The following is a 25,405-nucleotide window of genomic DNA, read 5'->3' as shown; positions in this document are numbered from 1 at the left end:
ATACCAATTTCATTTGGGGACCAAAAAACTGACAGCTGTGACATTTAAATTGCAAAATAGTTGGGAAGAGATTTTCGATATACCCATTCCATGGCACATGGTTTATGAATTGATACGCAAAACAACGCCGGATTCAAAACTTTTTTTCAATTTAAATTTCTATACAAAATTCTTGCAACCAAAATAATGTTATGTATATGGGGGACACAATCTTCCCAGCTCTGCTGTGAGGAGGCAGAGTCATTAGATAATTTATTTGGTTATTGTCCATATGTTGCTCGTTTTTGGTCACAGGTCTAGGAATGGCTGAAGAATTGTAACATTTGCCTAGAACTAACGCTGCAGATAGCAATACTGTGTGATTTGAAAAGCAATAGTCAATCAATCAATAATATAATCATTATTTTAGCAAACATTTTTACTTTTAATTTACAATATGTAGAAGCTATGATAATAGAAAGGTTCAGTACTTATGTCAAGCATCACAGCACAGTTGAAAAATATATGGCAAATAAAAATCCAAAATGGATGGTGTTGAGAGATAGATGGGAGATGGGAGGGCTTGAATGGAGCTGAAGGATTGGACTAATAACAAGATAACCAATGTGAAACTTACGGGGTCTGTAAAATGTATATAGGTTCAGGAATGTTGTGAAATAGCAGAGTTAGAAATAGAAATCAAACTGGATGGACATCAGAAAAAGAGGAAGGACTAAAAACAAACTAAATATAACTATTGTAAACTTTGTATAAGATGTATAAACTGTAGAAGGTAGAAGCCAAAGCATTATTGTTTATTAGTTTACTCCAATTGGGGGAAGGGTGGTAGGGTTTGCGGAATAATAAAGGTATCTTCAAAAAAAAAAGTATATGTGTCTATATAGGTATGTGTATGTATATATGTGTACATGTATGCATATGTGTATGTATATGGTAATATATATTTACCCCCCAAAATATATGGGGGATTGGAAATCATGCAGACAATTACATTGATGGAAGCAACAATCTTTCCAATATTAAGCTGATCCACCCCTTTTTTTTTAAATAAAAATGGGTGAGTTTTCATCATGCTGACACACTCTCTGGGCTCCCTGGGGTGTGGCTTGTAAAGAGGCAAAGTATCCTAATCACTATGATCTCATTAGAGAAGTAAAATCACAATCCTATCATCACAAAAACATTCTCTCCATCCTTGATATTTTCTACACCACGTAAAGGATGTAAACCTGGTGTTAAAACTCCTCATGTTTTCGTTATAATGTCTTTATACATTTTCCATATTCCATCTCTCATCATTCCCAGCATTTTAAATATATTGTCCCAGTGTTCATTGTTTGATGTTAAAGTTTTGGACATACCATTCACCCATACTAGAGACAAGAAAGGAGTCATCTGCTGCGTTACAATTTATGATCTGTAGACGGTGATCCACTGTCCTGATCTGAAAAGTGTGTATTTATTCAACCTTTATTTTACCAGGAGACATCTTTTTTGTATGTGTGCATGGGTGTCTCACCATCCCGGCTCATGCCCTGGGTCACACACTTCTGCAGTCGGCAGCTCTGGCAGCGGTTGCGGCTGGCTCTGTCTATAGGACAGTTACTCTGTCTGGAACAGGAGTAGGACACGGACGGCAGCTGGCTACGCCGGAAAAAACCCTGAGGGGGAGAGAGGACCATTGAAATAACCAATGAAATCCCTGGAAATATGTCATCTGACCACACGGTTAGTTATGTCTGCTTGGTCAGAGTGAAATTAGGTGTGTAGTGCTGCAGTCTCACCTTGCAGCCCTCGCAGGTGATGACTCCTGATGATTTATCACCACAGATCTTTCCTCAAATTTGCTTTGTTGAAGTCCTCAGCTATAATAAATGCAGCCTCAGGATATGTAGTTTCCAGTTCGCATAAAGTCCAGTGAAGTTCTTTGAGGGCCATCGTGGTATTGGCTTGAGGGGGAACATAAACGGCTGTGACTATAACCAAAGAATTCTCTTGGGAGGTAATACGAACATTTGATTGTGAGATATTCTAGGTTGGGTGAACAAAAGGACTTGAGTTTTTGTGTGTTATCATAATCACACCATGAGTAGTTAATCATGAAACATACAACCCCACCTTGCTTCTTCCCAGAGAGTTCTTTATTCCTGTCTGTACAGTGTATTGAGAACCCAGCTGGCTGTATGGACAAAGACAGTATATCCCGAGACAGCCATGTTTCAGTGAAACAGAGTATGTTACAATCCCTGATGTCTCTCTGGAAGGAGATTCTCGAACTGAGCGTGTCTAATTTATTATCCAGAAAACGAACATTAGCAAGTAATACACTAGGAAGCAGTGGATGGTGTGTGCGCCTCCTTAGTCGGACTAGAAGTCCACTTCGAACACCTCTTCTCCGCCGGCGGTGTTTTGGATCAGCCTCTGGAATCAGTTAAATTCCCCTTGGGGTAGGAACAAAGGATACAATTTGGGAAAGTCGTATTCCCGGTGGTAATGCTGGTGAGTTACCGTCGCTCTGATATCCAAAAGTTATTTCCAGCTGTATGTAATAACACAAACATTTCCTGGGCTAATAGATGTAAGAAATAACACACAAAAAGCAAAATACTGCAAAGTTGCTTGGGAACTAGAAGCAGAACTGCCCTATCTGTCAGGCGTCATCTTGCCTATCAACTGTTCAGAGGAGACTGCGTGAATCAGGCCTTTATGGTCTAATTGCTGCAAAGAAACCACAACTAAAGGACACCAATAAGAAGAAGAGAGTTGCTTGGGCCAAGAAAAAATAGCAAAAGACATTAGACCAGTGGAAATCTGTCCTTAGGTCTGATGAGTCCACATTTTAGATTTTTGGTTCCAACTGGCGTGTCTTTGTGAGACGCAGAGTAGGTGAACAGATCATCTCCACATGTGTAGTTCCCACCGTGAAGCATGGAGGATGAGGTGTGATGGTGCTTTGCTGGTGACACTGTCTGTGATTTATTTAGAATTCAAGGCACAGTTAACCAATATGGCTACCACAGCATTCTGCAGTGATACGCCATCACATCTGGTTTGTACTTAGTGGGACTATCATTTGTTTTTCAACAGGACAATGACCCAAAACACACCTCCAGGCTGTGTAAGGGCTAGAAGGAGAGTGCTGCATCAGTGCTGCATCAGATGACCTAGCCTCCATAATCAGCCGACCTCAACCCATTTGAGATGGTTTGGGATGATTTGTAGTCAACAAGTGCTCAGCATATGTGGGAACTCCTTCAAGACTGTTGTAAAAGCATTCCTCATGAAGCTGGTTGAGAGAATGCCAAGAGTGTGCAAAGCTGTCATCAAGGCAAAGGGTGGCTACTTTGAAGAATCTCAAATATAAAATATATTTGTTTAACACTTTGTTGGTTACTACATTATTTCATAGTGTCTTATTTCATAGTTTTGATGTCTTCACTATTATTCTACAATGTAGAAAGAGTCAAAATAAAGAAAACCCCTTGAATCAATAGGTGTGTCCAAACTTTTGACTGGTACTGTATATAGTGAGAACACCCTGTATCATTTGTATGTGTGTGTTCATTGGCTTAGTTCGCAGTCCTGTATTCAGACTTAGATCCCCATAAAGCAATCAGGCTTGTTATTGTTGGACCAAAACAGACCAGTCTATTCTCATGACCTGACTCAAACTGGCTAGCTACTACAGTACCAAGGAAAGATCAACTGTAACAAACACCATAGTCAAGCTGATAAGAGCCTGTACGATGACAGGCTTAGAAAGGTGGAGAAGACTCTCCTGTCCTGACCCAGGGTCACTGGGGTAAGGTATACAGACTTCTGCAACCTGATTGGCTGAACGCAATATGCAACATCTGGGACTAACATTCTTAGCCACTTTGGCATGGTGGTGGAAAATAGTGTTTCATAAAGAAAGCAGTTTCTCCGTTTTTTTTCTACCTTCTCGCAATTAAATTAAATTACGGAGGAAATCGATGCCTTTGCAGCCTGAATGGAGAATGTTTCATGTAAGAACCGGTCCACCGGGGATACAAGTGTATATAACCGGCTTCATACAATGCCTTTGGACGGTGAGATGAAACCACTCAATATCGCCATCTGCCAGGCTTTGGGCTAAACTCTGTGGCTGTGACAGCTAGTGAGGACCCTGTCTGTCTCTATTAATGCAAGTTCTACTACACTAACTTAGTGGATACATGTCAGTCACACAGTCACTATAACATAAAGTCCACTTCCATCAACATTTCAGTTTATTCAAATAATCATTTCAATGTTGTTCATGTGTCAGATAATGAATGACAAATTACAATAACTGGCAGTGCTTCACTCCAAAATGATTAAGACATATTCTATAAAGATTTATTTCAAATGTTAGAAATAGAACAGGACAACTGGACTAGCAGTTCTGGAGCTATATGAAAAATACAACTAACAATTCTGAAACATATCTGCTTTACGAAACAAATCACCATTTGAATTACCACTTCTTTTTTATATTCATATCAGCTCTCCAGGTGTTCTAACATTATAACACCCTCTTAATGACAGACACTGACAGTAATACTGAAATATTATGTGCACTCGGATACCATACATTAATTGGTTGTCATCTGGCCATGCTAGACAATATGGAATAAATGGAACTTTCTAACTATAAATTCTGCTTACTCTTACCCACATCCTAACTCCTGTTTGACTAAATCATGCACTTGCTCAACAGTTCTTCTGTATTAGCCAATTGTATCCTTTCTGGCATGGTTATCTAGTGACTACTGCAGAAATGCCCTGACCGCTAATTCGGATTGGCCCACTGCCATCAGAGTAAAACCAAAATCAGGTGAGGAGGAATTTCCTCTTTCTGAGGTGTGGGGACTTGGTTGCCTTGGTGATGGCATTCATGAGCAGTCTGGAGAGGCACATAGGGGAGTCCTGGGAGAAGGAGGATGAAGGGCAGGACTTCTGCAAGACAGAGGAAGAGGAGGGCTTCCCCTCAAGACAGCGTGTCTGCGACAGCATCACTAGCTGGGTTCACAGTCAAAGAGAGAAGTTATGAAAACAACAATATCAAAAAGCCTGCAACATGCAAAGAGCTACAATATAAAATAAATATTGTTTATAACTAACTTAACTCTCAGTCTAAGATCCTGTAGACACTTGATGGCCAATCATGTTCATTTTATCCCAATGGGACAACCTGGTTAATATGAGATATGGGGTTGTCTGAGTGAACCTGCATTATTAAGTGTCGAACTCACCTGTATCTGAACACATGCAGTTCTCTGGTCTGCTGGCAGGGAGCAGCATTGGTCCACTAAGTTCTGGACAGGGAGAGCCACAGGGAAGCTGAGAGAGCAGATTGCAAGATCATCTCAGTAAACTACATCTTTGTTTTACTCGATAATCAAACCAAATCAGTCAAAGGGCTTTGTTAGACAGATATGTACAAATGCCCCTGGATCAAACTAGCTGCTGTAATAAGATACTTGTGAAAGTTATTGTATACTATTGTTTTTAAACTTTTGGTAATGTTTTTTGATGCAATGCAAATCTGGAATTTTAATGTCATTAACCACATTTCCATCCACAGTTTTATTACGAGTAAGGTCGTACCGTATCAAATAAAACCACAACAACTGGAATGGAAACAGGATTTTTTTGTAAAATTGTATAAATACTGACAGATAATTTGTTCGTTTGACATGCTGGGATCTTTTTATTTTTAAAATGAGTTATGTGAGAAATGGCGGTGGAAATTCCTTTATGCGCAACTATTGATATAATAACCATCATATCCACGTAAACTTGCAGTCACTCGATAATATGGTGTGTGGTCCTTCCACTACGACTCAGGAAACTATGCAGTTTATTAGGCTACAGATTAAACAAGTTGTTTGAATGCTAAATGACGAGACAGAGGCATTGATGCGAGTAACCAGTCTTGTTCAGTACATCACAACCCATCCGGGTATCTCAAGCACCCCGGTAAAACACAAGAGTTGCAGTAATGAACATTTACCAACAGATGGCATCACTGTGCCATCTTACACCCATAACATCTTCCCTTTAATAAAATAGGACAGGAGGTGTCAATTCACTAACAAAACAAACCTAGTAACAATTTCCAACATGAACAGTTTAGTATTTTTTTTTTTTTTTTTTCCAGAACAACAACACATTTTGATATTCTCTTCACTTTTATCTCTGTCAACAATCCCTGATGGGAAACCTACAGATTAAGTCTTTTTGGTGGCTGGGACAGACGCCCGCATCGTGAAAAGACAGGGGGCTTGTCTGCGAGGACTGCGGGTTCCCGCACAGGCGTGTCACCTGAATGTCTAAGGGGAGAATTGATGGGTGAGGGAGCGGCCGACCTGTGATCCCCTGGCTCTTCGCCCAGTGCCTCAGGCCCCATGTGACTTGCTGGGGTTCTGTCTTTTGTCATGCGACCCCTTTGACCATCAGGGTTCTGAGTAGGTGCTGGCTCAGCAATCCGAAGGTCAACCCTGTTACGACGGTACAGTGATCCATTCACTTCGACCAAGTAGGAGCGTGGTGCCACTTTCTGTACACAGGATCCGAGTCTCCAGAGGCCTGTCCGGTCCCCTGGTAGTGGCTTCATTCGCACCGTTTCACCCACCCTGAGCTCAGGTAAGTCTTTTGCTGATTTGTCGTAGATGAACTTGGAGACCTGTCTTCTGTGACGTAGCTTCACCAGCACGTCTGTCACCACACATGGCTCCAGGAGAGTGCTGGCTACTGGCAGAGCTGCTTTTAAGCGCCGTGCCATGAGGCGCTGTGCCGGGCTGCTGTCCATGCCTTCTGTCGGGGTATTGCGCCACTGCAGGATTGCTTTCCAGGCATCTTTGCCCTCTCGCAGAGCCTTTTTGCAGAGGTTCTTTGCGATTTTTACTGCGGACTCTGCCTTCCCATTAGCTTTTGGGTGTCGTGGTGATGAAGTGACGTGCTCGAATTCCCATCCTGCAGCAAATTTTCGGAACTCAACTCCTGAGAATTGGGGTCCATTGTCTGAAATTACCCTATCTGGCTGGCCATAGCGGGCAAACTGAGCCTTGCAGCGTTTGATCGTTGTCTCTGCTGAGAGGTCGGGGAGGAGGTCGATCTCCCAAAAGTCTGAGTAATGATCGACTACCAGCAGAAAGTCTTTGCCACTGTGCTGGAAGAGATCTAGACTTACTATCTGCCAGGGGCGCATCGGTAGCTCGTGGGACATCATCGTCTCTCTCTGTTGCTCAATGGCATATTCATTGCAGATTGTGCATTTACTGACATAGTCTTTAATTTCACTCTGCATTCCTGGCCAATACAGTGTGTCACGTGCTTGTCTGTAACAGGCCTCACCTCCTATGTGACTTGAGTGCACGCGTGCCAACATCTCAGGGCGCAGAGACCGGGGAATAACGACTCTCTGACTCTTGAATATCACTCCGTTTTGAACACTGAGCTCCTCTTTGATTGGCCAATATTCTCTGACGGCTAAAGCAGTTTCATCCCTGCAGTCGGGCCAGCCCATCAGAATCACAGACCTCAATGCCTGGAGTTGCCCGTCCCTGTCTGTGTGCTGTCTGATTTGTATAAAGCGCTGGTCCGTAACATTAAGGTAGTCAGCCTGGTTGATGTGTTCAACATCCACTTGCTCTGTTTGCAAGCTGCACACTGCGTGTTGTTCATGCATGGAGCGTGTGTGAGTGCCTGATGCAGTAGCCCTGCTGAGCGTGTCACTCACATACATCTCTGGCCCTGGCTTATACACCACCTTGAGGTTGTAGTTTTGTAGGGCCAGTAGCATGCTCTGCAGTCGTTTTGGGGCATTCAGGAGAGGCTTGCTGAATATAGCAATAAGGGGCTTGTGATCGGTCTCTGCGGTAATATTGTCGCGCCCGTACAGGTAGTGGTGGAAGCGTTGGCATGCAAACACAATGCTGAGGCACTCCTTCTCTATCTGGGCATAGTTCTGCTCTGTTGGGGTGAGTGCCCTAGAGGCGAATGCCACAGGCTGGCCCTCCTGCATGAGGCAACAGCCAAGTCCATACTGGCTTGAGTCACTCTGAATCGTGACAGGTTTTGACACATTGTAGTATCGCAGTACAGGTGTCTGGGTGACCAGTTGTTTTATTTCCCTCACCGCTGCGTCATGTTTTGGGAGCCAATGCCAGATGGTGTCCTTGTCCATGAGCCTCCTCAGTGGCTCACACACTTCAGAGAGCCGCGGTAGGAATTTGGCCAGGTAGGTGACGAATCCGACGAAGCGCTGCACTCCCTTCACGTCAGATGGGTGGGGCATTTCCAAGACAGCCTTCACTTTTTCAGGATCCGCCTTCAATCCGGTGGAGGACAAGATGTGCCCATGAAAGCGGACCTCTGGCACTTTAAACTGAAGCTTTTTTATGCTTAGCCTTAGCTTGACCTGTCTGCATCTGACCATCAGGGCCAGCAGCTTGGCGTCATGGTCACATTCTGCCTCCTCATCACTGTCCCCACAGCCCACTACGAGAATGTCATCTGCTATGGGTTCCACGCCACTAAGTCCCATCAACAGCTCATGCTGTTTCCGCTGATACACCTCTGGAGCCACGGAGACACCAAACGGAAGCTTCAACCACCTCTTCCTGCCCCAGGGTGTCCAAAAGGTGGTCATGTAGCTGCTGGGCTCGTCGAGCTTGCACTGCAGAAAGGCATCTCTGGCATCCACGAGCGTGAAGACTCTGGCCTTTGGGAGCTTGTAAAGAACATCCTCCAACGTGGGCATAATGTAATGTGAACGTCGCAGAGCCCGGTTGAGGTGTTTAGGATCAATGCATATCCGCAGCTTGTCTGGTTTCTTGACGATAACCATATTACTTATCCAGTCCGTAGGCTCGGTGACGGATATGATGTGGCCATCTGCTTCGTATTTGTCAAGCTGAGCCTTCGTAGCTGCTTTCATGGCCACTGGTACATTGCGGGGTGCACACTGGACAGGCTGGATTTCTGCGTCCAACTCAAAGTGGACTTCCCCAGGAACTGACTCGACCGGTGCGTTGAAGACATCATGGTACTTGCTTAGGAGTGTCTCCTTGCTCAGGGGCCCAGCCTGGACTTTGTCTATAATGTTAAGATCAGCTGGGATGGTGAAGTTAATAAGTCCAAGGCGCTCGTATGTAGAACCTGACAGTAATGGCTGTTGACTAGCCTCAACTATTTCAAACTCAAGGGTGTATTTCTGGCCACGTAAAACACACTCTGTCACAAACAGGCCTAAAGAGGTCATGAACTGGCCTGAATACAGTTTCAGCTTGGTGCTACTCTGTGTGAGTTTGTCTCTGGGCGCGAGCCTCCTTTTGTCTTTAAGGCTCATAACGTTGCATGTGGCCCCTGAATCTAGCTGGCATTGCTGTGGTTTATTATTAAGTAGCAGAGTGACAAACCACTTTTGTCCTTTTGCCCTCACTGCCCCTATGCACTCGCTAGCATATACATCCTCTGTGCTGTCGTTCCCTTCATCTGTGTTTGTTTCCATGGAGTGCACTTTACCCTCCTTTCTCATGCTTTTCATGCAGACCCTTGCGAAGTGATTAGCTGTACCACAGGATTTGCATATTTTTCCATAGGCTGGGCAGTGTTCTTTTCCTCATCCATGAGAAATGCCACAATATCGGCATGTATTGATTGGGGTTGTCTACTGCAGAGTTGGCTGTAGTATTAGCATTAGCTGTGGCAAAGGGGAATTTCTTTACTGGCTGCCTGAATGTAGCATTTACATTGTCCGTATGTTGCCTTTCTAGCTCCATGGACCTCATCCGTATATCAGTAAGCTCTGCTGCACGGCATGTCTCCACTGCCAAGGCCAGCGTCAGGTCACGTTCTCTCAGCAAACGTCTGCGGGTGCCCTCATCCGTTAAGCCAAGCACAATCGTATCTCTGATCAGTTCATCTCTTAAAGCACCATAGTCACATGTAGCTGCCTTTTCCCTTAACCTAGTGACAAAGCTGTCAATGGACTCCCCGTCCTCCTGTTTGCAACGACCGAAAACATAACGCTCGTAGATGACGTTCTTTGCTGGCGTAAAGTAATGTTCAAGAGCATCAAGAATAGCTATAGCGTTACCTTGCTGTGCTGCTGTTAGGTTCAGGTTGTGTTTGTATACGTGTCGGCATTCAGTTCCCATTATAGTCCTCAAAGTGGCAGCCACTACCTCATCTTCCTTTTCCAGAAGTCCCGTTGCTAGCGCATAGTCCTCCCATTCACCTCTAAACGTATCCCAGTTCGTGCTCCAATCCCCACTGAACTTAATAACTGCGGGAGGGGGAATGTTCGCTGCCATGTCTAACCGGTGCTAACAACACTGAAGCTAACTAGCAAACTCACTCTAGCTTAAGGCCAATTCCGGGCGAAATTTTACACAAATAAGCATTTGTTTGTAAACCAGAGCAGGTGACTCTAATTTGCGGAAAGCATGGTTAGTTATCCGACTCTGACACCATGTTTGAATGCTAAATGACGAGACAGAGGCATTGATGCGAGTAACCAGTCTTGTTCAGTACGTCACAACCCATCCGGGTATCTCAAGCACCCCGGTAAAACACAAGAGTTGCAGTAATGAACATTTACCAACAGATGGCATCACTGTGCCATCTTACACCCATAACACAAGTTATGATGAATTTCACAGGGTGGTGAAGATGCACAGTGATGCTCCTTTCCAGTAAATATCGAAGGTTTTATTCTGGTGACATGATGATTGATGCTTGACTGCCATTTAAAAAATGTAAATACTGGTGGCTGTTATCCATAATAAATCTCATCATGTAGACTAGCTTACCCACACTGTATCTGCTAGCTGTTGGCTAGAGCGAATGTGCCAAGACCAGAGTTGGCACATTTACTATTTATAACAACCGTTTCTGTGACAAATCTATCAGGAAAGTTGGAAATATGATGGAAACACACTGATCTTGTCACACCCTGACCATAGTTTGCTTTGTATGCTTCTATGTTTTGTTTGGTCAGGGTGTGATCTGAGTGGGCATTCTATGTTGTGTGTGTAGTTTGTCTGTTTCTGTGTTTGGCCTGATATGGTTCTCAATCAGAGGCAGGTGTTAGTCATTGTCTCTGATTGGGAACCATATTTAGGTAGCCTGTTTGGTGTTGGGTTTTGTGGGTGATTGTTCCTGTCTCTGTGTTTGCACCAGATAGGGCTGGTTTGGTTTTTCACGTTTCTTGTTTTGTTAGTTTGTTCATGTGTAGTTGCTTTATTAAAGAACCATGAATAGTAACCACGCTGCGTATTCGTCCGCCTCTCCATCAACTCAAGAAAACCGTTACAGATCTTTAGATTTTTATTCAGGAAAATGAAGAAAAAAATACATTTTGTGTGCACTACAAAAAAGTACTACAAGTCAGTTTGAAACATAGCTACAGTCACCATCTACTACAGTGAAATGTACCCTTTCTGAAAGGTCTGGTTCTGTCACCCAGAAAGATAAACAATCGTTCTGGGCAGGATAAAAATGTGACTGAGGAGGAAAAAGGTACAATTAAACACACACACACACACACACACACAATAAACCTAAACAAACCCTTACTTCTTGATGATCTTGTATGTTTCACAGATGTGTCCAAGGTTGTGGGTCTGTGGTGCGTCAGAGGCAGAGGCAGAGTCAAGCTTTTGTTCATAGTCTGGATGAGGGGCGAGGGAGGAGAAACAGGTATACCTGTCCTCACCTTCTCCCACATCACAACAGGAGGAGTTGTGAGGCCTCTCCTTCTGCTCTTCCTCACAGAACCTGTCAAGCACCTCACGCCACTAAGAGAGAGGTGGAGAGATGTTCTGTAAACACTTGAATTGATCAACACTCGAACTGTACACACACACACACACTCCTTACCTTTCCCTCAGCACAGGGTAGCACGTTCTCCAGTCCCTTACAGCAGTGGTTGAACCCTCTCTCCAGGCGGTTCATGGCCTTTGATTGGCGGGCCAGCCAGCCAAAGCCTGTACGTGGCAGGCACTTGGTGGTGGAGAGGGGTCGGCTGTTGTGTAGGCAGCAGACCAATCCGATGTTGTCGAAAGTGGGGCGTCCAGGGGGGAAGCTGATGTCAGAGTCTCTGGGAGTAGCTTGGGGGCTCTTGTGCTTCTCTCCTCTGACAGCACATGGACCAGGCTGGGACCTGGGAGGAAAGGACACAATACATGTCATTAGTTGCCAGGGCTATGGCGGTCATGACATTTTGTCAACCTGTGATTGTCATGCAAATGACTGCCAGTCTCATGGTAATTGAAGTTAATTAACATCAACACGTTTAGCATCTCCTGGCTTCCACACACAGCTTACAAGCCACTGATGCAGACCTTTGGAACATCTACATTTTAAGACGTCTAATAGATCCATTTAATATAGTCTACACCATCACAATAAATCCATTATTTATTTTAGACAGGTTTAAAAAAAACATGATATGAAGAAAATGTAGTCTATTTCAGAAGAACAGAGTAGCATACTCTGAGTTGTCCTTATGTTAGGCCCTGATCAGGCTATGCCATATGGCTGTGGGATACACTAGTTCATTTAGCAGAAAAGATTTTCTTAGAATTCCGTGGCATTGTTTTATAATATGAAGAATACAATTGAACATAGCTGAATAAAATAGAAAGGATATTTTCTCCACATGATTTGAGGGAGTGAACACATGCTGCTATTCTGTGTTGAGCGGTTAACAAAGAACCAGGTCCTATGCTTAATGTTTTGTTGTTAATGCAACTTTAGTTGTGATATACTGTACCAGTCAAAAGTTTGGACACACCTACTCATTCAGGGGTTTTCTTAATTGTTTTACTATTTTCTACATTATATAATAATAGTGAAGACAGCAAAACTATGAAATACCACATATGGAATCATGCAGTAACCAAAAGAGTGTTAAGCAAATCAAAATATATTTGATATTAGCCACCCTTTGCCTTGATTACAGCTTTGCACATTCTTGGCATTCTCTCAGCCTGCTTCATGAGGTTGTCATCTGGAATGCATTTAAATTAACAGGTGTGCCTTGTTCATTTATGGAATTTCTTTCCTTCTTAATGCGTTTGAGCCAATCAGTTGTGTTGTGACAAGGTAGGGGTGGTATGCAGAAGATAGCCATATTTGGTAAAAGACCAAGTCCATATTATGACAAGAACAGCTCATATAAGCAAAGAGAAACGACAGTCCATCATTACTTTAAGACATGAAGGCCAGTCAATCTGGAACATTTCAAGAACTTTAAAAGTTTCTTCAAGTGCAGTCGCAAAAGCCATCAAGCACTATGATGAAACTGGCTCTCATGAGGACCACCTCAGGAAAGGAAGACCCAGAGTTACCTCTGCTGCAGAGGATAAGTTCATTACAGTTAACTGTCTCTCATGAGGACCACCTCAGGAAAGGAAGACCCAGAGTTACCTCTGCTGCAGATGATAAGTTCATTACAGTTAACTGTCTCTCATGAGGACCACCTCAGGAAAGGAAGACCCAGAGTTACCTCTGCTGCAGATGATAAGTTCATTAGAGTTAACTGTCTCTCATGAGGACCACCTCAGGAAAGGAAGACCCAGAGTTACCTCTGCTGCAGATGATAAGTTCATTACAGTTAACTGTCTCTCATGAGGACCACCTCAGGAAAGGAAGACCCAGAGTTACCTCTGCTGCAGATGATAAGTTCATTACAGTTAACTGTCTCTCATGAGGACCGCCAAAGGAAAGGAAGACCCAGAGTTACCTCTGCTGCAGATGATATGTTCATTACAGTTAACTGTCTCTCATGAGGACCACCACAGGAAAGGAAGACCCAGAGTTACCTCTGCTGCAGATGATATGTTCATTACAGTTAACTGTCTCTCATGAGGACCGCCAAAGGAAAGGAAGACCCAGAGTTACCTCTGCTGCAGATGATATGTTCATTACAGTTAACTGTCTCTCATGAGGACCGCCAAAGGAAAGGAAGACCCAGAGTTACCTCTGCTGCAGAGGATAAGTTCATTAGAGTTAACTGTCTCTCATGAGGACCACCACAGGAAAGGAAGACCCAGAGTTACCTCTGCTGCAGATAATAAGTTCATTACAGTTAACTGTCTCTCATGAGGACCACCACAGGAAAGGAAGACCCAGAGTTACCTCTGCTGCAGATGATAAGTTCATTACAGTTAACTGTCTCTCATGAGGACCACCACAGGAAATGAAGACCCAGAGTTACCTCTGCTGCAGATGATAAGTTCATTAGAGTTACCAGCCTCAGAAATTGCAGCCCAAATAAATGCTTCACAGAGTTCTAGTAACAGACACATCTGAACATCAACTGTTCAGGGAAGACTGCGTGAATCAGGTCTTCATGGTCGAATTGCTGCAAATAAACCACTACTAAAGGACACCAATAAGAAGAAGAGACTTGCTTGGGCCAAGAAACACAAGACATGGACATTAGACCGGTGAAAATCTGTCCTTTGGTCTGATGAGTCCAAATTTGAGATTTTTGGTTCCAACCGCCGTGTCGTTGTGAGACACAGAGTAGGTGAACGGATAATCTCTGCATTTGTGGTTCCTACCGTTACGCATGGAGAATGTGGTGTGACGGTGTGGGGGTGCTTTGCTGGTGACACTGTCAGTGATGTTTTTAGAATTCAAGGCACACTTAACCAGCATGGCTACCACAGCATTCTGTGGCGATACGCCATCCCACCTGGATGGCGTACAGGACAATGACCCAAAACACACCTCCAGGCTGTGTAAAGGCTGTTTGACCAAGAAGGAAATTGATGGAGTGCTGGTGTGAGTGTTTGTTGCCTCACGGTACTGTTTCGGTTTTTGTTCATGTTCACGTTTATTGTTTTATATTTCATAGTGTTCAGTTTATATCTTAAAATAAACGTTATGGACACTTACCACGCTGCGCATTGGTCCTCCGATCCTTCTCGCTTCTCCTCCTCAGAAGAGGAGGAGGAATGCCGTTACAGTTTCATTGAGTTGTAAGATAGTACTTTTGCACATATAACACACTGTGGCTGAGGTAAGGCACTACTCCCAGTATACACTACTGTTCAAAAGTTTGGGGTCACTTAAATGTCCTTGTTTTTGAAAGAAAGCACATTTCTGTCCATTAAAATAACATAAAATGTATCAGAAATACAGTGTAGACATTGTTATTAGCCTTCATTTATCAGAACAAGAATATACTGATGAGTTTCAGAAGAAAGTTTTGTTTCTGGTAATTTTGAGCCTGTAATCGAACCCACAAATGCTGATGCTCCAGATACTCAACAAGTCTAAAGAATGCCAGTTTTATTGCTTCTTTAATCAGGACAACAGTTTAGGGTAATTTCAGACAATGGACCCCAATTCTCCGGAGTTGAGTTCCGAAAATTTGCTGCAGGATGGGAATTCGAGCACGTCACTTCATCACCACGACACCCAAAAGCTAATGGGAAGGCAGAGTCCGCAGTAAAAATCGCAAAGAACCTCTGCAAAAAGGCTCTGCGAGAGGGCAAAGATGCCTGGAAAGCAATCCTGCAGTGGCGCAATACCCCGACAGAAGGCATGGACAGCAGCCCGGCACAGCGCCTCATGGCACGGCGCTTAAAAGCAGCTCTGCCAGTAGCCAGCACTCTCCTGGAGCCATGTGTGGTGACAGACGTGCTGGTGAAGCTACGTCACAGAAGACAGGTCTCCAAGTTCATCTACGACAAATCAGCAAAAGACTTACTTGAGCTCAGGGTGGGTGAAACGGTGCAAATGAAGAAACTACCAGGGGACCGGACAGGCCTCTGGAGACTCGGATCCTGTGTACAGAAAGTGGCACCACGCTCCTACTTGGTCGAAGTGAATGGATCACTGTACCGTCGTAACAGGGTTGACCTTCGGATTGCTGAGCCAGCACCTACTCAGAACCCTGATGGTCAAAGGGGTCGCATGACAAAAGACAGAACCCCAGCAAGTCACATGGGGCCTGAGGCACTGGGCGAAGAGCCAGGGGATCACAGGTCGGCCGCTCCCTCGCCCATCAATTCTCCCCTTAGACATTCAGGTGACACGCCTGTGCGGGAACCCGCAGTCCTCGCAGACAAGCCCCCTGTCTTTTCACGATGTGGGCGTCTGTCCCAGCCACCAAAAATACTTAATCTGTAGGTTTCCCATCAGGGATTGTTGACAGAGATAAAAGTGAAGAGAATATCAAAATGTGTTGTTGTTCTGGAATTTTTTTTTTTTTTTAAATAAAAATTACTAAACTGTTCATGTTGGAAATTGTTACTAGGTTTGTTTTGTTAGTGAATTGACACCTGTCCTATTTTATTAAATGGAAGATGTTATGGGTGTCAGATGGCACAGTGATGCCATCAGTTGGTAAATGTTCATTACTGCAACTCTTGTGTTTTACCGGGGTGCTTGAGATACTCGGATGTGTTGTGATGTACTGAACAAGACTGGTTACTCGCATCAATGCCTCTGTCTTGTCATTTAACATTCAAACAGCTAGCTTTAGCGTGGTACATAGCTAGCACCAATTCAACCAGCCTGAACACAATGACCAGTAAGAACTGCTATCATTTTCATTATTGTTAGCAATGATTTAGGAATCCTTGTAAGTATTAGCTAGGTTGACACTTGTTGTTCGCCTATTGCAATTGAACATTAACATTAATCAAATAGGAACTGTCTTATAAATTAGGGTTATTTTAGATGCCACCTAGCTATATAGTTAGCTAGGTATCTATATAGTTAGCTAGGTATCTATATAGTTAGCTAGGTATCTATATAGTTAGCTAGGTAGCTACAGTGCCTTGCGAAAGTATTCGGCCCCCTTGAACTTTGCGACCTTTTGCCACATTTCAGGCTTCAAACATAAAGATATAAAACTGTATTTTTTTGTGAAGAATCAACAACAAGTGGGACACAATCATGAAGTGGAACGACATTTATTGGATATTTCAAACTTTTTTAACAAATCAAAAACTGAAAAATTGGGCGTGCAAAATTATTCAGCCCCTTTACTTTCAGTGCAGCAAACTCTCTCCAGAAGTTCAGTGAGGATCTCTGAATGATCCAATGTTGACCTAAATGACTAATGATGATAAATACAATCCACCTGTGTGTAATCAAGTCTCCGTATAAATGCACCTGCACTGTGATAGTCTCAGAGGTCCGTTAAAAGCGCAGAGAGCATCATGAAGAACAAGGAACACACCAGGCAGGTCCGATATACTGTTGTGAAGAAGTTTAAAGCCGGATTTGGATACAAAAAGATTTCCCAAGCTTTAAACATCCCAAGGAGCACTGTGCAAGCGATAATATTGAAATGGAAGGAGTATCAGACCACTGCAAATCTACCAAGACCTGGCCGTCCCTCTAAACTTTCAGCTCATACAAGGAGAAGACTGATCAGAGATGCAGCCAAGAGGCCCATGATCACTCTGGATGAACTGCAGAGATCTACAGCTGAGGTGGGAGACTCTGTCCATAGGACAACAATCAGTCGTATATTGCACATATCTGGCCTTTATGGAAGAGTGGCAAGAAGAAAGCCATTTCTTAAAGATATCCATAAAAAGTGTTGTTTAAAGTTTGCCACAAGCCACCTGGGAGACACACCAAACATGTGGAAGAAGGTGCTCTGGTCAGATGAAACCAAAATTGAACTTTTTGGCAACAATGCAAAACGTTATGTTTGGCGTAAAAGCAACACAGCTGAACACACCATCCCCACTGTCAAACATGGTGGTGGCAGCATCATGGTTTGGGCCTGCTTTTCTTCAGCAGGGACAGGGAAGATGGTTAAAATTGATGGAAAGATGGATGGAGCCAAATACAGGACCATTCTGGAAGAAAACCTGATGGAGTCTGCAAAAGACCTGAGACTGGGACGGAGATTTGTCTTCCAACAAGACAATGATCCAAAACATAAAGCAAAATCTACAATGGAATGGTTCAAAAATAAACATATCCAGGTGTTAGAATGGCCAAGTCAAAGTCCAGACCTGAATCCAATCGAGAATCTGTGGAAAGAACTGAAAACTGCTGTTCACAAATGCTCTCCATCCAACCTCACTGAGCTCAAGCTGTTTTGCAAGGAGGAATGGGAAAAAATGTCAGTCTCTCGATGTGCAAAACTGATAGAGACATACCCCAAGCGACTTACAGCTGTAATCGCAGCAAAAGGTGGCGCTACAAAGTATTAACTTAAGGGGGCTGAATAATTTTGCACGCAATTTTTCAGTTTTTGATTTGTTAAAAAAGTTTGAAATATCCAATAAATGTCGTTCCACTTCATAATTGTGTCCCACTTGTTGTTGATTCTTCACAAAAAAATACAGTTTTATATCTTTATGTTTGAAGCCTGAAATGTGGCAAAAGGTCGCAAAGTTCAAGGGGGCCGAATACTTTCGCAAGGCACTGTATATAGTTAGCTAGGTAGCTATATAGTTAGCTAGGTATCTATAGCTACTGAAACAGATTATGTTGTGTTATTTGACACGTCAAATAGTCATTAGACGTGTATCTTTTTTGACACGCAAAGACCCAAACGGTGTTCCATAGAAATCCTGGTTGAGAATGAAACGACTGAACATATTAACAACGAAACAGCACAGCAAATAAGTGAAAGAAATAGGTTTTGATTATGTTTTACTGGTAGTGGGGACATACATAAATGCCAACAAAATAACATTTTGGTCAGTTGGTCAGTGTGTGTAACCTTTATTTAACTAGGCAAGTCAGTTAAGAAAGAATTCTTATTTACAATGACGGCCTGGACAACGCTGGGCCAATTGTGCGCCGCACTATGGGACTCCCAATCACGGGCGGATATGATACAGCCTGGATTCGAACTATGGACTGACTATGGACTGAGATGCAGAGCCTTAAACCGCTGCGTCCATGTGTGTGTTAACTATTTAACTATACTAGAATGCTTAAGGCCGCAAAAAAATGTAATATCGGTATCAGGTTTTTTTGGGCAAGGAAAATATTGAATATCGGTATCGGCCAAAAATGTAATATCGGTGCATCACTAATACTAAATATTATATGTATGAAATTAGTTTGGATTATTATCATGCAGCTATCAGAATAGGGGCAGGGGGAAGAATACATGTAATACATACTCTATGAAGATGGTGCCGAAGAACATGGCTGACGTTTTACTTTCTCCCGACCAATTGTGCTTTTTTGTTCGTTTTTTTGCAGTTTGAGTAACTTATTTTTTTACTCATTGTGTACATAATGTTGCTGCTACCATCTCTTATGACCAAAAATAACTTCTGGACAGAACAGCGATTACTCACCACGGACTGGAATAAACTTTTCCTTTAATGAGTCCGACGAGAAGGATATCTTTCTTTCATTGGAACAGGACCAGATCCCCCCCCTTTTGTGTGAAGAAAAGACGCAGGAAAAGGTGCTGGAGATCGGGCATCCTTCTGAGAATCAGTAAGCGAGCGAGTAAACTCACACTGCCATCTGTTCTTCTTGCTAACGTGCAATCATTGGAAAATATAATGAATAACCTACAATTAAGATTATCCTACCAAGGGGACATTAAAAGCTGTAACATCTTATGTTTCACGAGACGTGGCTGAACGACAATATGGACAATATAGAGCTAGCGGGATTTTCCATGCACCGGCAGAACAGAGACGCTACCTCTGGTAAGACGAGGGGTGAGGGTGTGTGTCTAATAACAGCTGGTGCGCGATGTCTAATATTAAAGGAGTCTCGAGGTTTTGCTCCCCTGAGGTAGAGTACCTTATGATAAGCTGTAGACCACACTATCTACCAAGAGAGTTCTCATCTATATTATACGTAACTGTCTACTTAACACCACAGAACGAAGTTGGCACTAAGACCGCTCTCAACCAACTCTATAAGGCCATAAGCAAAGAAGAAAATGCTCACCCAGAAGCGGTGCTCCTAGTGGCCGGGGACTTTAATGCAAGCAAACTTAAATCAGTTTTACCAAATTTTTAACATGTCACGTGCAATCAGAGAAAAAAAAGTCCTAGACCACCTTTACTTCACACACAGAGATGCATACAAAGCTCTCTTCCACCCTCCATTTGGCAAATCTGACCATAATTCTATCCTCCTGAGTCCTGCTTACAAGCAAAAACTAAAGCAGGAAGAACCAGTGACTCACTAAGGACTGTTTTGCTAGCACAGACTGGAATATGTCCTATGGTCCTTTGCTGTTGATCTGGGATTGACATAATAAACGGCTCTCTATCCACCAGATGTGTACCAAACTCACTAAAAGTGGCAGTAATAAAGCCTCTCTTGAAAAAGCCAAACCTTGACCCAGAAAATAATCGAAATGAAAATGTTTAGAAAAGGCTGTTGCGCAGCAACTCACTGCCTTCCTGAAGACAAACAATGTATACGAAATGCTTCAGTCTGTTTTTAGCACTGAGACTGCACTTGTGAAGTTGGTAAATTACCTTTTAATAATGGCATCAGACCAAGGCTCTGCATCTGTCCTCGTGCTCCTAGACCTTAGTGCTGGTTTTGATACCATCGATCACCACATTCTTTTGGAGAGATTGGGAAAACCCAAATTGGTCTACACGGACAAGTTCTGGCCTCGTTTAGATCTTATCTGTCGGAAAGATATCAGTTATTCTCTGTGAATGGTTTGTCCTCTGACAAATCAACTGTAAATGTTGGTGTTCCTCAAGGTTCTGTTTTAGGACCACTATTGTTTTCACTATATATTTTACCTCTTGGGGATGTCATTCGAAAACATAATGTTAACTTTCACTGCTATGCGGATGACTCACAGCTGCACATTTCAATGAAACATGGTGAAGTCCCAAAATTGCCCTCGCTAGAAGCCTGTGTTTCAGACATAAGGAATGGGTGGCTGCAGACTTTCTAGGTCCCAAGAAACAAAGAGATCTTCTCTTGAATCTGACAATTAATCTTAATGGTTGTACAGTCGTCTCAAATAAAACTGTGAAGGACCTCAGCGTTACTCTGGACCCTGATCTCTCTTTTGACGAACATATCAAGACTGTTTCAAGGCAGCTTTTTTCCATCTACGTAACATTGCAAAAATCAGAAACTTTATGTCCAAATATGATGCAGAAAAATGTTTCCATGCTTTTGTTACTTCTAGGTTAGACTACTGCAATGCTCTACTTTCCGGCTACCCGGATAAAGCACTAAATAAACTTCAGTTAGTGCTAAATACGGCTGCTAGAATTGGATCATATTACTCCAGTGCTAGCCTCCCTACACTGGCATCCTGTCAAGGCAAGGGCTGATTTCAAGGTTTTACTGCTAACCTACAAAGCATTACATGGGCTAGCTCCTACCTATATCTCTGATTTGGTCCTGCCGTACATACCTACACGTACACTACGGTCACAAGACGCAGGCCTCCTAATTGTCCCTAGAATTTCTAAGCAAACAGCTGGAGGCAGGGCTTTCTCCTATAGAGCTCCATTTTTATGGAATGGTCTGCCTACCCATGTGAGAGACGCAAACTCGGTCTCAACCTTTAAGTCTTTACTGAAGACTCTTCTCTTCAGTGGGTACTATGATTGAGTGTAGTCTGGCCCAGGAGTGTGAAGGTGAACGGAATGGCTCTGGAGCAATGAACCGCCCTTGCTGTCTCTGCCTGGCCGGTTTCCCTCTATCCACTGGGATTCTCTGCCTCTAACCCTATTACAGGGGCTGAGTCACTGGCTTACTGGTGCTCTTTCATGCCGTCCCTAGCAGGGGTGCGTCACTTGAGTGGGTTGAGTCACTGATGTGATCTTTCTGTCTGGGTTGGCCATGTTCTGTTATAATCTCCACCCGGCACAGCCAGAAGAGGACTGGCCACCCCTCATAGCCTGGTTCCTCTCTAGGTTTCTTCCTAGGTTTTGGCCTTTCTCGGGAGTTTTCCTAGCCAACGTGCTTCAACACCTGCATTGCTTGCTGTTTGAGGTTTTTGGCTGGATTTCTGTACAGCACTTTGAGATATCAGCTGATGTACGAAGGGCTATATAAATACATTTGATTTGATTTGCACTTTTTGCACCAAAATACGTGCACCAAAATCTCTAGGAGACAGATCGCGTCTCCTTCCTGAGCAGTATGACGACTGCGTGGTCCCATGGTGTTTATACTTGCGTACTATTGTTTGTACAGATGAACGTGGTACCTTCAAGTGTTTGGAAATTGCTCTCAAGGATGAACCAGACTTGTGTAGGTCTACATTTTTTTTTCCTGAGGTCTTGGCTGATTTCTTTGGATTTTCCCATGATGTCAAGCAAAGAGGCACTGAGTTTGAAGGTAGGCCTTGAAATACATCCACAGGTACACCTCCAATTGACTTAAATTATGTCAATTAGCTTATCAGAAGCTTCTAAAGCCATGACATCATTTTATGGAATTTTTCAAGCTGTTTAAAGGCACAGTCTGTCTGTAAACAATTGTTGGAAAAATGACTTGTGTCATGCACAAAGTAGATGTCCTAACCGACTTGCCCAAACTATAGTTTGTTAACAATACATTTGTGGAGTGGTTGAAAATGAGTTTTAATGACTCCAACCTAAGTGTATGTAAACTTCCGACTTCAACTGTACATGCACAAATTACCTCAACTAACCTGTACCCCCGCACACTGACTCAGTACCGGTGCCCCTGGTACATAACCTCATTATTGTTATTCTTATTGTGTTACCTTTTATTATTACTTTTTATTTTAGTCTACTTGGTAAATATTTTCTTGACTCTTCTTGAACTGCACTGTTGGTTAATGGCTTGTAAGTCAGCATTTCATAGTAAAGTCTACACTTGTTGTATTCTGCGCATGTGACAAATATAGTTTGATTTGATGTAAATACACTTAAATAGCAAATAGAGGGCGCATTTCCTATGGTTAATATTCATGCAGCCAAGTAGGCTATACTCCTTTGGAAAGCGAAGCAATGTACATAATATTAGGAACGTTGAGAAATAAATATAGTAGGCCAAGCCTATAGAAAGCTCTTTTTAAAAGAGGCCCAAAAAATTCCCACAATTGATTAGCCTATAGAACTGTTGCGCAACATGAGCTCATGGGCACTCATGAAGTGTTTGATTTGATTTTCGATTGACATTTCTATTGATGTCAGAGTGATTAGAGAGACAGTACGGTGCTGAGTACCAGCACATTAGCAACTGACTGTTAGCAAGTTTGGTGCTCTACTAATGATCATCAGCACTATCAGAGTGCAGTTTTGGAGAAGCCTAGTTACCGTGACTAAACAGTCACGTGGAATTTGACTGCGGTCATGACTCGTAACCACCAGTGTGGCGGTAATACCGTCACCATAACAGCCCTGCCCTAAAACTAAAGTAAACCTCTCTCCCTCCCTTACTTGTGACAAGTGTTGGGGTTAAAGGTGAAGCCAGGTTCAGGTATGGGGGTGGTCGGCAGGTAGGTGGGGTCTGGGTTTTCCCTATGGAAACAGCTCAGTCTGGCCCCGCCCTCCTTCTGGCAGCAGTGGTGATGGCGTGTCTTCACTCCGGACTCCTCAGTACAGAATGTGGACAGGGTCTGTTCCCACTGTAAGTGACATATACAAACATCAATTCACACATGAAAAATAGAGATAAAAGAAGTCCTAAAATGGTGAAGATACAACTTTAGTGGGCCTGACTCATGAATGCCTTCCCATCTACACAGCTACACAGCTATACAGATAGACTCCAAGGCTAATCTGTTGTGTCTGTATGGGCTTTCCTTCTACTGAGTCTCATCTTCCCTGGGCATCCTCTGTCCTCATCACTACTGCATCTGTGCACCTAGAAGGTGGTTCTGTTGGTACACTAGGAGTGAATGGACCTAAACAGAACTGAACGCAACACGAAAGGACAGAATCCAATGTTGCCACAGAAACACTCACCGCCTGTGTAACGCAGCACAGCGTCACTTCCTGGACCTGCTGTTTCCCATTCCCATGGCAACATGCGCTGTACCAGGACTCTACCCGGTTGACTGCTTCAGCTCGACGACGAAAGTGGCCTCCGCCGTTGCGGGGGAGGGAGTAGGAAGGGTACCGCGGACGATGGCTGCTATGGAGACAGATGGCCTGGAGGTTTTTATGGGAGGGCCGGCCAGGGGGGAAGAGGACACTGGGGTAGGACTCCCCAACCGAGCGAGGCCCAGCCATTGGCCGAACTCCAGGTGTAAAGTCTGTGTCCGGGTACTGGGTGATCTCCCCTGGAAGACAAATATACACACAGCACTGTGAGGGCATTGAAACACACACACACACACACACACACACAGTACATGTCACACTAACTTTGCAGGAAATCCTCTATGTCAAAGGAGGCCTCTCTCTGTAACATGCCAGGAAGGGATCTGTTATCTGTGGAAGGGATGGGAGAATGTAAACACACGCCCACACGTACTAGTTAATAAATAAGCCATAGCACTCTGACCATGTGATGTCAGTACTGTTGTTTTCCACCTAGATTTGTGGAAATCATGAAATCAGAATACTTAAAGCTAATATGTAACTTTTTGGGTGACCCAATTCACATAGAAATGTGACTTATAGATCTGTTATTCTCATTGACAGCAAGTCTAAGAAGCGGGAGATCTGTTCTAAGTGTACTATTTCTATGATTCCCATTTCTTAAGTTACATTTTTGCTTCTGGTTTTGTATACCAGCTTCAAACAGCTGAAAATATTTTTGCCTATTGAAAATGTATTTCATAGCGGTTTAGATGGTACAATGATTCTCAACACTACACATTGCTTGTTTTGTCACAAACTGAAATTAGGCTAACTATTTGAATTGTATCAAGCAGGAAATTGCGGAGCGACTTCTGCATATTGCACCTTTAATTAACATGGTGTGAATTCTCTAGTCTAGATTTTTGTTATATCTAGAATAATAGTTATACTGTTAGTAGACTTGGACAAAGTTGTTCCACACTAAACTGGTGGAATGGAATGTATCACGTCCAACAAATAATGTTTTTCTTCATGATCTTGATAGGGCATAAAAATTCTGTGCACTTCTAACAGACCATGCACAAACAGAAGGGGAGCCATAAACACATACCAGGACATAAAACAAGGACAGAAAGAACTGATGACTACATGCAAAAACCTTGTAAGCTACAAACCTTCAGACGAGCACACCAGCACTAATGCACACCAGCACGCTAGAGCCCAAGACCAACCCATTTTGAGTACTGATACTGGAGTTATCCTTGTCCTCTTTCACTGGACTGTTTCAACTCCCTCTGTTTTGCCCTCTTTCACCCCCCACTCTCTTTCCCTGTGTTTAGCAAAGTTGTTCCAAAGCCACGCCAAGTTCAGGAAACGACTTGACAAACGACAGCTGGAATCCCTTCTTTTCAAACCGTTATGTCCTTATGGAGTGGTATGAAACAGAGAAT

General features: G+C 43.3%; 1 protein-coding gene and 1 pseudogene across 4 annotated transcripts; both read right to left on the bottom strand.

Annotated features, from left to right (window-relative positions):
• Nucleotides 1-4,680, bottom strand: part of LOC149984429 (nuclear receptor ROR-gamma-like) — a 16,680-nt pseudogene extending 12,000 nt beyond the window's left edge.
• On the bottom strand, nucleotides 4,335-25,405 carry LOC100135938 (extracellular matrix protein 1). 4 transcript variants are annotated; one of them, XM_021588832.3, is made up of 8 exons: nucleotides 25,130-25,405; nucleotides 24,297-24,362; nucleotides 23,895-24,211; nucleotides 23,367-23,554; nucleotides 11,890-12,172; nucleotides 11,587-11,807; nucleotides 5,256-5,343; nucleotides 4,335-5,022 (listed from the first exon to the last, which is right to left on the bottom strand). In XM_021588832.3, the coding sequence occupies exons 1-8, from the start codon at nucleotides 25,188-25,190 to the stop codon at nucleotides 4,834-4,836; spliced, it is 1,413 nt and encodes a 470-aa protein (XP_021444507.3). In that variant the 5' UTR covers nucleotides 25,191-25,405; the 3' UTR covers nucleotides 4,335-4,833. The 4 variants fall into 4 exon arrangements, with proteins under 4 accessions (XP_021444507.3, XP_090079594.1, XP_021444515.3 ...); XM_090223468.1 differs by having other exon boundaries at nucleotides 4,335-5,018; XM_021588840.3 differs by lacking the exon at nucleotides 24,297-24,362.

The sequence above is a fragment of the Oncorhynchus mykiss genome, chromosome 3 (genome assembly GCF_057628025.1).
Source record: "Oncorhynchus mykiss isolate SJ-2025 chromosome 3, ASM5762802v1, whole genome shotgun sequence".
Classification (NCBI taxonomy): domain Eukaryota; kingdom Metazoa; phylum Chordata; class Actinopteri; order Salmoniformes; family Salmonidae; genus Oncorhynchus; species Oncorhynchus mykiss.
Note: the sequence above shows the minus strand (reverse complement) of the source record. Positions and strands in the feature narration are given on the sequence as shown.

What these genes read in the sequence shown, in the direction of transcription:
- LOC100135938 (XM_021588832.3), bottom strand. Translation starts at nt 25,190, where the DNA reads ATGGGTTGGTCTTGGGCTCTAGCGTGCTGGTGTGCATTAGTGCTGGTG. An exon ending in TACCCTGTGCTGAGGGAAAG is followed by an intron (nt 11,808 to 11,889) that starts GTAAGGAGTGTG and finishes CCTCTCTCTTAG; the next exon opens with TGGCGTGAGGTGCTTGACAG. An exon ending in ACATACAAGATCATCAAGAA is followed by an intron (nt 5,344 to 11,586) that starts GTAAGGGTTTGT and finishes CTGCTCTCTCAG; the next exon opens with CTTCCCTGTGGCTCTCCCTG.